The 16,701-nt window shown below is 37.1% G+C and overlaps 1 protein-coding gene across 4 annotated transcripts in view; it reads right to left on the bottom strand.

Annotated features, from left to right (window-relative positions):
* Nucleotides 1–16,701, bottom strand: part of LOC149550258 (Transducin/WD40 repeat-like superfamily protein) — a 226,006-nt gene that overhangs the window by 161,170 nt on the left and 48,135 nt on the right. For all 4 annotated transcript variants that reach the window (XR_016354185.1, XR_016354186.1, XM_089793350.1 and 1 more), the window contains exon 4: nucleotides 4,002–4,058. Coding sequence is in view for 2 of the 4 variants with exons in the window: in XM_089793350.1 (XP_089649476.1) it covers nucleotides 4,002–4,058 (57 nt within the window). In the remaining 2 variants the exon portion in view is untranslated. The remainder of the gene's footprint in view (nucleotides 1–4,001; nucleotides 4,059–16,701) is intronic.

The raw sequence follows: 16,701 nt of genomic DNA, 5'->3' as shown, positions 1-16,701 counted from the left end.
GTTTGATCCCGTGTTGGTCTACCGTTAGTAATTGGAACATACGTGGCCACAACGTCGGTTGTCCCAACTTCTTCTAGGTATCTTCTAGTAGGACATTTACCCCCGAACCTTCGTCCACAATTGTGTCTAAAAGGACCATTCCTAATATACCCATCTTGATGATCGTCGAATGCCGTCCGAATGTGAGGGCTAACAACATTGGGTCCGTTGCACTTGCTCGACTTTCCTTCGCCCTTTCGTCTACTATACTTGCTCTACTTTCCTTCTCCCTTTCGTGTTCTCTTGGTAATTTAGCCATTGTAGCAATGTTTGTGAGTGTTGGTCAAAGTTGAGGCATTGTGAGTAGCAGATCGTTTATTTTGACTGGTACTTCTGTTTGTAATATCTGTCATATGATGTTTTGTTTCGCGCAATTCCTTGTTGAGGTACCGGTAGTGTCCTTCAATTGTGATTTCTCCACCTGCGTTGCTTTCTCAATTTCCGCCCGCGCTTCTTCCAATCTCTTATTTTCTTCTGTTAGGTCGAGGTACATTTTTGCTTGTTTACGGGTGATTGCCAAGACTTCTTCGTCTGCGCCGATGCTGATCAAATTCACTCCCGATTTCGGACACTTGGCATCTTCATGATCTCCAAGACCACACCATCTGCATAACAACTTTGGTGAGTTTGTTGATGTATAGTTCTGTGCAAAGTGGCCCCACAAATTGCATGCTCGACATTGAACCATCGGGCGACCATTCGCATCGTACTGAATTTGGCTACGGACCCCATTATTATTGTTGGTATTGTTGTTGGTATTGTTGTTTTGCCCTCTTCTATTATTTTTGTACCCACCCGAAGTGGCATCATCATTGCTTCTGTTTCCGCTCCCTCCTGACATGGAAGCCTCCTGAGTCAGGAACACTTGTTGATGCCCTCTTGTTTTCATATTGAAGGGGCATTCTTTTGTGGAATGTCTCATAATCTGACAGATATCACAGAATTGGTTTTTCGGATAGGACCCCTTCGTGTGACCTTCTGTCTTGCATTTTGTGCACCATAGCTTGTTTCCCTTCGTCTCTCTCTACATTTTCTTAAATTCCTTCATCATTATGATCATATCCTTCTAGAGAGCTCGAACCTTCTTACTGTCATTTTCGTCACCACTGCTATCTTCTTCCGAAGACGAGTCATCTAAATCAGATGAGCTACTTTTCTTCTTTTTTTCGTTTTTTGTTCACTTTCTAAATCCATCGCTCGATTGTATGCTTCGGTGTATGATGATCGCGGCACAATCTTCATTTTCTTCCTTAACTTTGGACGTAGTCCTTCAATGAACCATCGCTTTTTCAGTCCATCTGTCTGCTTACTTTCCATTTTATTTATTAATTCTTTTAGTTTTCTAGCATATACACGAACTGTTTCATTTTTCCCTTTCTTTGTGGTGTAGATTTTTGCTACAATCTCATTGTCATCTCGCAACAATTGAAACTCGATGATAAACTCCTTTTTAACTCCCGCCCATGTAGTTAATTTTTGGGGATCCGCGTCGGCAAACCAATCAACTACTACACCCCATAGGGTTGCTGAAAATTGTCGGACCCATTCATCTATGTTGGTTACGCCATTCGCCGTCCAAATTGTTTGGCATGTCTTACAGTGTCTGACTGGATCGATCATTCCATCACCATGAAACTTTGACAATTTTTCCTTTGGTCCAGCCATTACTATTCGAGTTGGAGGTACTTGTTGTGTACCCGTGTTGTTGTGCACACCCGTGTTGTTTTATACACCTGCGCTGTTCTGCACAACTATGTTGTTCTAAACACCTATGTTGTTCTGCACACCCTCGCTATTTTGAACACCCGTGCTGTTTTGGACAGTCATCTTATTTCCAACAGCCGCATTACTTGGTGAAAAAGGGTTTTCCTCAAGCGAAGTTGTCCGTTCCGGAAGTGTATTGCGGATGAAGAGTTCACTCCACACCTGTGCTCCCTCGGCACTCCGAGCCATGCGAGTTAACTCCCTTCTGTGTGGATTCTCTTACCTCGGCATATACAGGTTAAGAAATTCCTCCCTTGTTTATTTCACCAAGTTCAACCACTGTCGAGTCTCTTCCAACAATTCCTTGGTGCTTCGGTGTCCGTCGGTAATCTACTGAAACCTGCATCTGCGCTCGGCCTATTGCCAAAATTAAAATTTCTTGTGCAGTGCATATTTCATCTCTTCCCTTTATCTTATTCCTATCCTTGTTAAGTTGATTCGGCATTAGTCTTCACCTCTGCCTTTGTTCCAGGTCCATTGGGCAACGGCGCCAAATGTTTATACGAGGTAAACGGTTTATTAATTCATACAGACAATATACAAAAACATGTAACACAGCAGTACTCCTTTTATTATTTGCATATATGCTAAAGAGATTACATAGTGCTTCCAATGGTGATTCCCACCATCTCGGATGGTGTACATATACCTTCCCAAAGGGGCTCATTGGCTACATAACAATTACCGACAACATCAACCTGTCGGCTACACTATTTACCGACGACACCATGTTCATATTCAATTCAGATCTCTTTTTCAGTCATATTACATGATTTTTTGTATTGGTTTAAAAGAAATCAGTTCTATGCAAAATGTTTGTTTCAATTTCTATGGTACATTTTGAAAAATTTGGAACAAATATCCTAGGCGAATATTAGAGTGGAGTTAATGTAGATATATGATTACAAGTTAGGAAGCAAAATTGCTTTCGCAGTCATGAAAAGTGTTAGCCAACCCTGAAATTTCTCAACTCTTTAGTGTTCTTGGAGTGTGTTTGAACACAAACTACAAAAAACGTAACCCCTTGAGCCTAGACCAGGCGAATGATATAACGTTCAGCACATAATCCTTGCTTCAAGTTTTAAAAAATTGAGGTTAAGTTATTACCCAGCACAGCCTAGTCACGTATTTTCTGTTGCGATTCTTTTCATTTCTTGCTTACCAATTTATGCCTTGATAATCCAAGGTATTAGAGGAATGATCAATTGACCAAAATGAGATTGATTTATAACCAAAATGGATCGAAGTTGATGATCAACCGCTGTTTGTGCATGCAGACTTGATTCTCTTGGATGGGGCATTCATTGAATTCAATTAAATGCAAGAAAACCAAAAATAAGAAATCAACTTTTTATTTTGTATCCTGTTATCTTTGCATTGATTTATTTTATTAGAAGTTGTGATTGTACCTGACTTGTTAAGGGACTAGAATAAAGCATATTTTCACAAAATTTTATGATTCACATCATTAAGCAAATTCAACTTTGATGTAATATGTGTGAATTAATCTCTAGGCACAACATTTTCCATGAAACAAAAAAAAATCAACTTCTAAACCTTGGTAGTTGACTACCCTTTACACACTTATTTTTCAATTCCAATCCTCTATAAATGGAACTACCATGGTTGCATGCGCAATCAATAGTCTTTTGAGAGAACTACAAAAAACATAAACATATGAAGCAAGAAAACGTATATATTTTATATAGCCATATGCCTTAGCCAGAGCCAGCTTTCAGCTATCACTTGATACTGCCTTTGGTAGATTAGCACTACTTATAGTCGAGTAATCATCTAGCAGCTTAATCTTTTATTTAATTGACTTCATAGGATCCTCAAACACAATGAGATATTGATTGCTAAATCAAAAATTTGCACCACTGCAGGCATTGCTGTTTGACATTATTCCTGAAAGTTGTTCTCGATATACCATATTTAGTCAACCAGATCATATTATACTTCAAAAATGAAACAAAAAAAGAATTAACAGTTGGCACTTTAGTGGAGACTAGTTTGCATTCTAACGTTGGAACTTTCTATCTTCATGCTCATCCAAAACCAATGTGTAGAACATGAACAGAAAAGATATGCTCATAGCTTCATGCTTTTCCTTAAACCCTTCCAAAGTAAACAAGAATATGTTTATAGTATTTGAAATACAAATTAGACGGATGACTTGATACGATGAAAGAGCGTACCTGGTTTATATCCTCTGTATTAAATGTGTACTTCTGCAATTGCTGATCCGAAGACCCCTTCAAGGCATACACAAAAGATAGATTTTTAAAATTTAATTTTTGTTCTTCTTAGCTTTTATATAATTTAACAAAAACATAAATGCAGAAATTTAAATTTATAAAGTTCAATAATGCAACACTAGTATTACACATTCATGAAATGAGAAATAAGGAAATGACAAAGCTAAGTTGCCTCGAGACAGACAGAAAATGTTTCCATACTGTGGAAGGTTAAGGAAACAGACCTTCACAAAGTATATGCACTCATACGAGCAGATGCTTATGTAGATATTAACAATGTTGAAGGAAAATATAGTATTAGACACAGTTTTTTCAACTTAGAAATTTTCTTCCTTCAGTAGTCATCATGGAATATATAGTTGAGTGATCGGATTTCCATTCTTAGGCTGGTTCTCCAAGCCAAAGGACTTATTGTAAACAAGATTAGATCATTTGACTGCTGTACATATGGTTCTTAACTTCTTAGGCCAAGCCAACTTAACCAACCTTTTATTCCAAAACTATCTAATGTATCACTATGCAGTATGCAATCAGCTTTTGCACAATAAGATAGATTACAAATAAATCACAGCTGTACAGAAAATCCTCTAAAAAGGTCCTATACAGGGTAAGGATGATGACAAAACTGGACATCTCCGAACTGATTGATTGATGCACATGGTACTTATAGAACAATTTCTCAAAGCACTCACATTCATGGAGAAATAACGCAAGACTACTCTTATAGTCTCAATTTCAATCAATAAAACTACAAGCAAATTCTTAGTGGGAGAAAAGGTGCTATTAAGTGTAAAACCTCAAAAGAGTACCATCAAGTTTAGTAAGAATGCCAAGTTGGCCCATAGGTATGTGGGACCCTTTGAAATATTGGAAATTATGAACCCAGTAGCCTACAAAATTGCACTACCACCAGCTCTTGCAAGGATGCATGAAGTCCTCCATGTGTCATACCTTAAGAAATACATCCCTCATCATGATCATATAATTGATTGGAACCTATTACAGGTACAAAAACTAGGGGTGGTGGAAATAGAACCACTCAGAATACTTGAGGTGCATAAGCTACACTTACGAAATCGAGATGTGACTCAATGCAAGGTCCACTAGGATCAGTATGCAGAGGATAATGCTACTTGGGAAGACTATCATGAAATTTTTCAAAAATACCTCATCTTTTCTCCAGGGCTAGAGCTTGAACTTTTAATTTTTAGTTCTTTTTATTAATGTAATGGTCTAAATAGTTATTAATTCTAAGTTTTGTTGTGGCATTCATCGGGGATGATGAAAAACTGAAAGGGGAGGGTATGTTACATCCCAAATTTTGACCTAATTTAACTTTATTTATAGTCGTTGAATTGAATAGATTTTCTTTCATAATCATGTGAAAAGGGTAGTTAAATACATCCATTGTATTCATTATGTTAATTGTTTAATGATGATGGTCATTATCCATTGTTTGTCATATGATGATTAGCAATTGATTGGTTTCGAAATCATGATTAATAATTAAATTCCTTATCTAAATTAAATGTTATTTTGGATTTATCATGGAACTTGTTATTATTGTGGAAAATGTTGCACGGGTGGTTGCAAGAGAAGATGAAAGGGAGAAGCATTGCTAAACAAGATCAACGGAATGGGATACTAGCTTAGTCCAATTATCGAGTTGACAGGTACGACCTTTAACTGTTTTGGTAAGAACCTAGCGACTTGAACATCAAGATACAATCGATGGACCCGAATGAGCTATTAAATAAACATTTAAAATATTAATTATTTTAATTAAAATAATGCGTACCTCAAATGGTTTTTGATTGACCTTTCCACCACAACATTATAACGTATATTTATGTATGTGCACATAGATATAGAAATAAAGGTGACACCATAATATTATTTTTATACAAGACAAGAAGATAAAATAATCTTCCAAATAAAGCATGTATTTAGATATACATAATAATAGATACCACCTTGGATAAAATAAATAATATGATGTCATCTCATAGATACATCTATGTGCAAGTAGATAAATATATTGTAAATTATCCTTGATTTATAACCTTCAAATCCATATTTATTCAATTTCTTACTAGAAACCAAAATATTTGCAATCAAGAAGCCAAGTCTTTACTTCATGAGTTACAGCTTCTTGGAAGTAATGAAGTTATCGAATACCTCTTTAAATTATGGAAGCCATGAGAGACCAAGACGATATATACCTCTGCATTATTTCTTACAGTGGATTCCTCTGACATCTTTTTGTTCGTTCTTTCCCTGCATAACAATTCTACCACGATAACTTCCCTTTCATTATATATTTTTGTTGTTGACGCACATGATTAGAAATTGCACTAAGTCAGCATCCAAAGTTCTTTCGTGAAGGGGGCCAATTGATAGCATCTAGCCAGGACTCAATTATATTTCCAAATTTTACTAGGTTATGTGGTTGCCCCCATATCCCAATGATTATAATATGTTTTATTTTCATATACTACTTATAATGTTCCAATTGCCCGAGTGCCTGATGGTCGTACAGAAGGGGTTGCAGGGAAGCCATACAACAAGAAGTACGTCTGTACGGTGTCTAGGATGTGCAGCTAGGGTCTAGGATGGGCAGCTAGGTACGGTGAGTAAACATGTATAAAGACTGTACAATGGGCTTGAAGGTTGTACGGTAGTTTGGAGATGGCCGTACAGGGTGTGTCAAGGGGCGTGTGGGCCATACAATGAAGGATATGGGCCATACGGAGGAGGAATGTGGCTGGCCATACGGTACAAGGTTGTATGGTAGGAAGGAGAAACAGCCCGTGGTGAGTGTGATTATGAGCTTGGGCATACAGTATGGGACGAGTGAAGCACGAGGACAATTTGATAGCTATACGAATGGGTAATGTTGCGTGTTGTGTGTAATCGATGGTGTGCGGAAAAGTTGAGGTGATGCAAGGAATTCGTTAATGCCGCTTAGAATGCAAATGTAATATATTAAACACAAATAACTTGCAGAAGCCAGAGTCTGAATAGATACACACAAATAGTGAATACGCACAGACAACCAATTTACTACCAAGTTGATATCATAGTAACAAATAACTGAGATGCTCTGATTTTCCAGATCCGAGCCAACAGCACAAACGGAATAGGGTGAGGGATGAATCCAACTGAAATCGGACAAACCAAGTTGGGAAGATCTTTCACTTCCAAAATCGCGAATAATAGAGAATCTCAACGGGAATTCGCAGTACATAAGAAATAATCCAAATCGCATACCTAATGACTACCTACAAGCTGTGCTTAAATACTCGTCAGGGAAAACTTTCCAAGGGTGTACAAAGATAGCTGACGACAACACAAACAACGGAAACAAAAAATAAAAATGGGTACGAGATATTTTAAATCAATTGGCCCAATAACAAAGATATGATTAATAAACTATTTTATGACGGGGATATTACACTAATGCATTTTGAAATTACAGCAGTAAGATACAATTTTAGAATATGTTCTAAATCATCTTTGTTTAAATATCATCAGTTAGTTTCTCTTTAGGACAAAACTGCTTATGATGAGTCAAAACCAAGTATCCATGACATGATATCATATCTTTATTATGTCATTGAATGTCAGAATCAAATGGTATTTATTCTACAAGTCTTAAAGTTATATTTCTCAGATTACAGAAATGTGATAAGCTGGAAACATATAATATTCTTATATCAGTTGAGGATCAACAGAAAGAGCTGGTTGCTCTGAGATTCAAACACCTGGGACTCACCCGGTTGTATAGCCAAGGAAGAGATGAAAAGGTGAGAGAAATCTGCATTAACAAGAAATAAAAATCAGACATGACATAACAATTCTAAATTATTTGAAAAAAGAAAATTATTTAATAGCTCATGCATGTTCATACTTAGTGTTCCCCTGTTGTCAAGTTGAGCGGTGGTGATCGGGTAATTGCCATCCAAAAACCTTGGCCAAGGTTGTTAAAGGCATGTTTGTCATCTATGATCACTTGATGTCAATAGTGTCAGTTATTCAATCATGTCCATCTATAACTGTGCGGACATTCTAAACATCGGAAAGCTCAAGTGGCTGGACTCGAAGTATGCCAAGTCTGATCTCGGGGTAGGGAGGGCCTTTCTATTCAATAGATTGTGGAGGGATGAATATGGTCCGAGGTTGGGAGGTTAAGCCTAAGCCAATGCTTCTCCTCTTACCGAAAGCCGAGGCTTGCACAACTAACTAAAGATTTACCAGATACTCCTTGTATGTTCCTCATTTCTATTTCATGTTATGCAATTACTTTACTTGTTTGCAAGAAAAGATAATCAATCGTTGTTTCAGTTATTTCAGTTGATCGTTATTCCAATTCTTTCAGTTATTCGTTATTCTAGTTATTTCAGTTGATCACTATTGCAGTTATATCACTTAATCGTTATTTCAGTTATTTCAGTTGATTGTTACTTCAATTATTTCAGTTAATGTCTCATGAAAAGGATTCAAGATATTTTGTTTCAATAATTAGTTGAGGAAAACTCTTTCATTCTTATGTGAAACCAGATATTAGTTCTCCTTTATTTTGTTATAAAAATCCGTTTGTTACAGTGGAGTTGAGATGAACTTCCTTGGTTATTTTTCTAAAGGCATTTGTATATATTTGTTTTCAATATTCTTGTAAATCTTTTTCATTTCCATTTTCAGATTTGCATATTTCTTGTGTATATGAAGTTGCTCCTATCTTGCGTCTTCTTCTCCAAGTCACATGGGCAAGATTTCATATTACAAGCATATGCAATCGGGCGTAAAATTCTTAAAGGAAAAGAAAGTTCCTTTTTACCCCACATGTGAATGCAAGTCAAAATCTCACCATTACGCATTCCATGTACTTCCATATGGCTCCCCTATTGTTGAAGTTTCGCCCACATGCTTATCGGATAGAGTTTCATATTTTGCACTTGTTAAAACATGAGATGCTCAATGTGTTGTTTTTCTCCTTGCTCACTCAACTCTAAGCTTGCTGGTCACATATGCAATTCACTCCAAAAAAAAACGTTCTTGGCTATTTTACACATGTTTTAGCCATTCTGAGCATGACACATTCGTTCATTCTCTGTCCTTAATCATTCTATTCATTTTCCTTTTACATATCTTGTTCAAAACCCGTGTTTTTACACCCAAAATCTTGTTATGGATCATTCGCATGAAGATGTTCTCATATTATGGGATTTTCATGTGATGCTTGTGCAGACACCATTTTGCAATGTCAAGAGAACCTACTCCAGCAAAGGGCAAAGACAAAAAGAAGATTAAGTATCAATACGATCAGTATCATAATTCCATTCTACCATCACTAGTAACTTCCTACTATGATAAAGTGTGGGATATTAAAATATCTCAAATGAACATTGAAGATTTCTTGGCAAGAGTTGATATTGAAGCTATTGAGAATATGACATGGATTAAGCGAAATCATATTCATTTCTTGTCTACTTTCCCCTTAGCAATACAGGAGTCGGAATTCATTCTTGCATGTGCTAAACACTTTGATGCACCTTCTCAAACCATCACAGATCAGGATGGCAATACTATCATTAGTCTTGACCCTAAAACTATTGATTGTAGTTTTCATGTTCCACATACTCCAATTGTTACCAACATCACAAAACAAAAGGATTTGGAGCAGTGGAACGAGGATATAGCTTATTCTACAAAGTTCGTCAATGATAACTGGCCGAGCACTAAGAGGCCCAACCTTGTTAGATGGCCAATGAAGGGCGTGCGCCGATGTGATTTCAAGGAGGAAATCAATGATCTCATTACATTGCTCAGTCACTTGGCAAGGCTCAAGGATTCAAACACCTCCGAACCCTGGATGTATAGGTACATGTCACTCATAATAAGGTCAAAAAAATTGTGTTTTGAGCTAAATTAGTGAGTGATTCAATATGTGAGCAGTTGGTGAACATTTTGTCTACTAGTGTGTTCAACATGAATTCCTACGTGGTATATATTGATGCTTTCCTGGGTACTTTTTTTAGTTTATCAACAAAAAACGACAAATCTATAGTTCATGTGTGGGAGTACAATGAGCAGTTGCCTTGGAAGCAAAGTTGGGAACACTTCCAAAGGGTTCAAGATGCTTTCTTTGGGCATTTCATGTGCTTATTCAATAAAGAACTCCCAAACAAGTGTGTCTTTGATGAAGAGTGGAACAAGGTAAATGAGTATGGTTGTATGTTCTTACAGTTTCCCAACTTCACATATCTGCGAGTTGAATACTCAAAGGAGAACCATACACGTTGCCAAGGTACCCTACTAATAAAATTATACTTATGGAATTGGCAAGACAACTCATGGAAGTACAGGCTTATCAATCTCATTTGCACCGACCAGGAGTAGGGATCTCATTACGTAACCCATTGAAGATTGGTGGGTACTCATTGGATATTGTCCCTAAAGCAAAGAACATGGAGTGTAAACTTCAAAGGATCACGTTGAAGAAATTTGCAGCCAGGAATTGTTTTGACTAGAGAGGGCTACATGACAAGATGAGGAAGCAATTATTACACATACATCGTCTGGAAAATCTCTGGATTGATGTACGAACTGAGGTAGATATATGGCACAAGACCTACACTTGATTAACTGTGAAGCAGATTGTAGATTTCAACTTGGTATCAATCCCTCCTAGATTTGAAGGTTGATGATCAAATCCTAGATCCTGAATATTTTGAGCGTGATGTGGAGAAGTTACCCATTCTTCCTCCTACTTGGTCATGTCAGGAAAGTACTTCAATTTGGGATAGATTCCAGTCTATTATTGCTAATACCAACACTTGAATGAAAAGAAGGGGTCTCAAATGCATTAAACTAAAACCTGGCAAAGACTTTGATCCTACTAGCTCGATTGGTTTGAGGTCAGAAATAAAGGGTAAAGGTAAAGATGGGACATCTTCGTCTACATTTGAACCTCCTATTCATAGTTTGCCCAAGCTATCTATCAAAGAAGGAAAGGATTCAAGAGTACTTGAGGTAAAGGGAATTGAAACTCCATCAATTCAAGTTGACTCAAGAGATGATGAAGCGAGGAAATCAAAGGATCCTTCCCTACTGGATTCATGTCCTCTTGAGGTTCTTGCTGCAACTTCTCTTCCAAATTCAGCACCAGTATCAGACGAATCTCATGATTCACCCCTAGGCATGGCTATGGATGTATTCTCCACAAAGAATCCATCTCTTGATGATCCTCAACTGCAACTGCATTAGAAATAGGGGGGAATCAATATGATACATACTCTTTGTCAATTCCTATTGCCACTATTCGTTCTACATCATTGCTTGATATGACTTAACTCAGTTTAAGCAATTCATGACTGAAGTTACACATAATAGCCCTACTCCTATGGCCATTCAAACTGAGGTACCTACTATAGTCACTACTGTCATGCAGAGCAATCCAGAGTTAACTATGGTGACTAACACTTCAGCCAATACATCTTCTTTCAATCTTCCTCCATGGTTGAGTATTGTCACACAAAAGAGAAAGAAAGAGAAAAAGACAGAATCCCACCTGAGGAGTCCAACAAACAAGTGACCAAGCCAAGGATTCCAAAGAATAAAAAAGCCAAGACAATTTCTCGAGTTGTGGTTGATGAAAATCACAATAAGTATGCTGAAGTAGACGAACCACTTGTGGAGAAATCTACTGAAGACATGATAACTATTGATTACAGCAAGAGTAGAACTTGGTAAACAAACCAAGCAGGGTTATCAACAGGATACATGAGGCTGTTAACTTTCTAACGCAGAAGAATGATGAACTATGGGACAAGAAGAGAAAACTCAAGGAGGAGAATGCACGTCTCCTAGGGATCATTAAGTAACTGAAGAAATCTTCTTCGAGTATTGAATCTGTTCTAGATATGTACCGAGAAGATCAAAAGAAAGGCACAAGTTGTAGATGAATGGGCAACCAGCATCGAATCACAAGGTTATCAACTCATTCGTGATATTTACAGGATACTGAGGAAGGGAAAGGAAGTCCTTGCTCAATTAAGTGATATTCAAGAGTCAATTAAACAATAATTACAATTTCTAGATGGGGAAATTGGTGCTTGAAAGAGTATGATGGAGTTTGACTTGGAGGGTTTATGTTCTTATGAAGTCATCTCATTTATTGAGACATATCATGATTACAAGCATCTGATGATTAACAATGAACAAGTTCTGCAACAACTCAAGAAGGATGTAGACGCAACCGTGATAAAGATTGGTGAATAAGAACACATGATCAGCGAATGCTATAAGAAGTTGTCATGTGGAGTTATCACTGAGAATGAAGAACTCAAAAAAGAAGAGGATATTCTCACAAGGCTCACTAAGGCAATTCGCTTACAGCTTGAAGCAGATTATTTCAATCACAGTATAATGAATACATTTCCAAGTTGGAAGTGTTCACTAGATGAGCTACAAAGCAAAAAGAAAATTTTAGAGGTAGCCAGCTCATATCGAAGGATCATAATGGTTGCTAAGTACACCGGTGAGTCTAATGCCGAAGTTGTGCAGACCTCACTACAAAAATTTGCAAAGATTGTTGAGACTCTGTGAACATTTCAACTTTTCATATGCTTTAAGTAGAATAATAGAAGGAAAGCTACATGAAAAGAGCATCTATGTTGTAAATACAGGATAACATGTACGTATATGATCAGCTCAAGTAGTTAAGTTGCAATTGCATTAGACATGCAACTTTGAATAAAGTCAAAGTAGTTAGTTAGAGATAAGTCAAGGTGGTTGAGGTTGTTCCACTTTTCCTCCTCTCTATCTTCATTTTTCCTATATAAAGGAGAAAGCTCATTGTAAATAATCATCTTTTTCTTTATAGGAAAAGGTTGGGCTTGTGACTAGAAGGCTTTGTATTTCTTGTTGCATATCTTTAAAGTGAATAAAGAAGCAAGTTTTCCCTAAACTTTGTGTTGTGATACTTGGAGTTAATCTTTGTCTCTTATGTTGCATTGATTGATTCATCTTTGTTTCTTCTTTCCTTGTGAAGCATTTGAGAATTTAGTGTTTGTTTTGAAAGACCTTGAGATTTCAAAAACAAGATTGATATAGTTTGATAGTGGTTGCAAGTACTAAGAATTAAAGACTTTGATCTTTACTTCTTCGTATATAATTTCATATCTGAATAGTTGATCAAAGACACTTTGGGTTCTTGCCATCAATCACATAAATTCAACAATAATTGTTGCCTTCAAGTTGTTCTTATGTCAATTATTAAGCCACCGGTATTACAGTAGCAGTAGATTCCTTTTGATAAATTGCAAATAGTTGTAGTATAGAGATCATTCTTGAAAGAAGAGAAAATAATCTCGCAAATCACCCATTTGTTATTTCCAGTTAGATTTATGTTGTAGTCACCTATGGTAAGAAGGGAGCCTCCCCTATTGCTAAGAGGAGAGACTTGACTCACTATATCGTTGCCTAAAATTCTCATTTTGTAAGCTGTGGTTATAGTGACTTACAAACTATTTAGCCAACACAACATCACCTCTAACACAAGCTTCAAATAATTAACCTTTTGAAATACGTTGTATGCCTTTTATAAAAAGGAAATGAGATATATGAGGGTATTGGCAATGGGCTAGTGTCCCTCACAGGATTCGCGACATGGCTTAACCGCCTCCTATGGTTCTATAAGACTATTGGTTGTATCAGTAATTGACAGGTCGATCTTTTGGTGCAACTGCAAGTCTGGCCTTTCTAACAATTGGTATCAAAGCTTGGGCACAGGTTTGAATCCTGCAGGCTACAACGAGTGACGCTAGGAGGGGGATTGTTGGTAGTGGGCCAGCATCCCTCACAGGATTCACGACATGGCTTAACCACCTCCTATGGTTCTATAAGACTATTGGTTGTATCGAGCATCGATAGGTCGATCTTTTGGTGCAACGTCAACTCTGGCCTTTCTAACAGAGGGAACTTGACAAATCAATTATAATTGAAGTCGATGAGCGGTGATTTACAATTTCTAGTAAAACCCACTTGTACAAGCTTATCTATAGGTTCCCCAATTCATTTTCTCACTCTCATCACAAGGTCACAATATATTAAAGATATTTGGGTTAAAAACATCAAGGAACTATTTGTGAAAAGCCAATGATGTGAATTACAAACATTGTAATGTCCCCTTTTTTAGCAGGCTCTTGCAGTTGGCTAGGTCAGTTCATCATGGCGACCCTCCTGAGCCAACAGTATATTTGGAGGGTCTCTCAGGAATACTTTCCATTTTTAGTAAGTCTATTTTGAGTTGGTTTCTATATTTAGCAGTGTAGTGGAGGCGCCGGCAGTTGATCTTCATTTACAGTGGATTGTGCATGTTCAAAGAGTTCATATAATAAGTTATTTATGAGGCTTTAATTTATTAAGAGACTATTTTATTTCAAGTTATAAATTGAAAGTGCAATTGAGAAGCCTCTTAAGTGAAAATTGTCTACATGAAGCTATGTGCTTAAAAGTTATTTATTTAAAAGAATTAATTGGAAGCTTCTAAAATATTGAATGGTGTGTTGATGAAGGAACCTTAATGAAAAGTGTATTGGTGAAGCCAAGTGGCATTATAAAAAGATGGCTTCATAAAGCAAATAGATCATCCAATTGTCTAATGCTTTTTATTATCTCTTGTGAGGGTTTTGAGTCTCGTGAATTCAATCCATTGTAGTATAGTGGATTTGATCTGAGCTTCTGGAGTCTGATTTGAGTATCTTCTCTTACTATGATCACTGTAGCTGAGAAGGGGATTGTTGCTGAGGAATATTGGTGTTTGATATATTGGCTTGTGAGCCCAATTTGCACTGCTGCTGGGCGAATCCAAATCTGCATGTTTTGCGTTTTTCCTACTGTTCTTTTGCGTTTTTCCTACTGTTCTTCCTGTAGTTGGAAAGGGGATTGGTGATGTAAATTTGGTGATTAAGAAAACTAAATTTTGGGTCTGCATTTGTGCACCAATGCCTACCTGTTGTCTGGCGTAGTTGTGTTGGGGAAATTGTATGTGTGTTTTGAATTCTGAGTGATAGCTATAACTGTTGCTAGGCATTTACATTTCTGATTATTGTGGGAGATTTAAGTATCTGCTGTTCAATATCATTTTAATCTGCACATTGGCATCTGGAGGCCCTATCATTTGGCATTGCATATTCCTAGCAACTAGACATCTGGAGGTCATTGTTTTGGTGTCTTAATCCCTGCTAGTAGGCATGTGTTTTCTTGTAGCTAAATGCCTTACTTCTGCAATTTCTGGGCGGTTATAACAGAGGTTTTGTAACTGCATTTTCAGCATTATTCTGTCTGCAAATTTCAGGTTGACTCAGTCTTGTCCAGGGAATTGAATTCATGGTTTCAAACATCACTATTGGCATCCACATTGCATGCTGATAACTCCTGGATTGAGCGGTATTGTTACTGCATTTCCAGTGCCAATATATTCATCATTGAGCTGCAACTTGGTGGAGTCCATGCACATCAGATACCTTCAGCCCATACAGGTTCCCTAAATGTTATTGTAAAGACTTTTAATGATTTAGTCAATTGAATGATTAGATGCTATGCAGAGTTGACTCTTAGCATTGGTGGTCTCATTGTTAGTTTGGAAAAAACAATATTTGCAATAAATTTCAGTAGTCAGAGAATTGGTGTTCTGTTCAATATTCAGTTTCATTTTGCATAACAAATAACCTACAAATCTCTACTTGTGAATCCTATTTGATTTTATCGTCGGCATCATTGGTTAGAGATAATTGCCTTTATCTTTTAACATTTAAGTGTGGTAAATCAGAAACAAGGAAGTTGCAGTTATAAAGCGTCCAAATTACGCATTCCCTAAGTTTTGTTGGTGTGAGCCCAGCTGGGTTCATTACAAGCATCCATCAGGCTTGTAGGCGACAATATGTAATAAACCAGAAGATGGACTCAATATTCCAAGTCTTCAAGTTTTAACTTGCAACTTGCATTGAGGTGTAATGTCCCCCATATAATTAAATAAATCAATTTAATATTAATTGTGTCCCCAAAATTTAATATTATTATTTCTTGGATCCCTTCTAATTTATTAGTTGCTAATGTTTTGGCCATGTTGGCACAACTGTAATCCTTCAAGAAATTTCTCAGAGCCATATCTAAGGCCGAGTTAGTTATTGTTGTAGGTATGCAAATTCGGTATTTTCTTTGTATGTGCAAATTCTCTTTGGTGTTCAGCTTTTCTGCCATTTTGGGGATGAAAGATCCTCCATACTTGGCATCTGCCGTATAGTGGGAGGCACTCCTCACCCTATTCCTAAATTTTTATTTGAAGTTTGTACTCAAATTCCAAAATCAATATTTATATAATCAACTCTTGCATTCTAAGTCGAATACCATCAAGCAGACATAAAAAAGAAAGAACTGCACAAAAGGCCATGCAAACATGAAGAATGCAGATTGGGGTCGTACGGACATCATAACAAACGTTGTGAGGGCAAGGCAAGCAATCAAACAATCATCGTATGGCTGGGCATTTTACCATAGGAGTCAGCCATCTCCATGTACGACATCATTACCGTGTTGGTAGGAACTTGCCACCATACGACATTCTTTCGTATAGATG

This window comes from Cupressus sempervirens, chromosome 7 (genome assembly GCF_028749045.1).
Source record: "Cupressus sempervirens isolate cs-2001-9-10 chromosome 7, ASM2874904v1, whole genome shotgun sequence".
NCBI classification, from domain to species: Eukaryota; Viridiplantae; Streptophyta; class Pinopsida; order Cupressales; family Cupressaceae; genus Cupressus; species Cupressus sempervirens.
The sequence above is the reverse complement of the archived record's forward strand: the minus strand, read 5'-3'. Positions and strand labels throughout refer to the sequence as shown.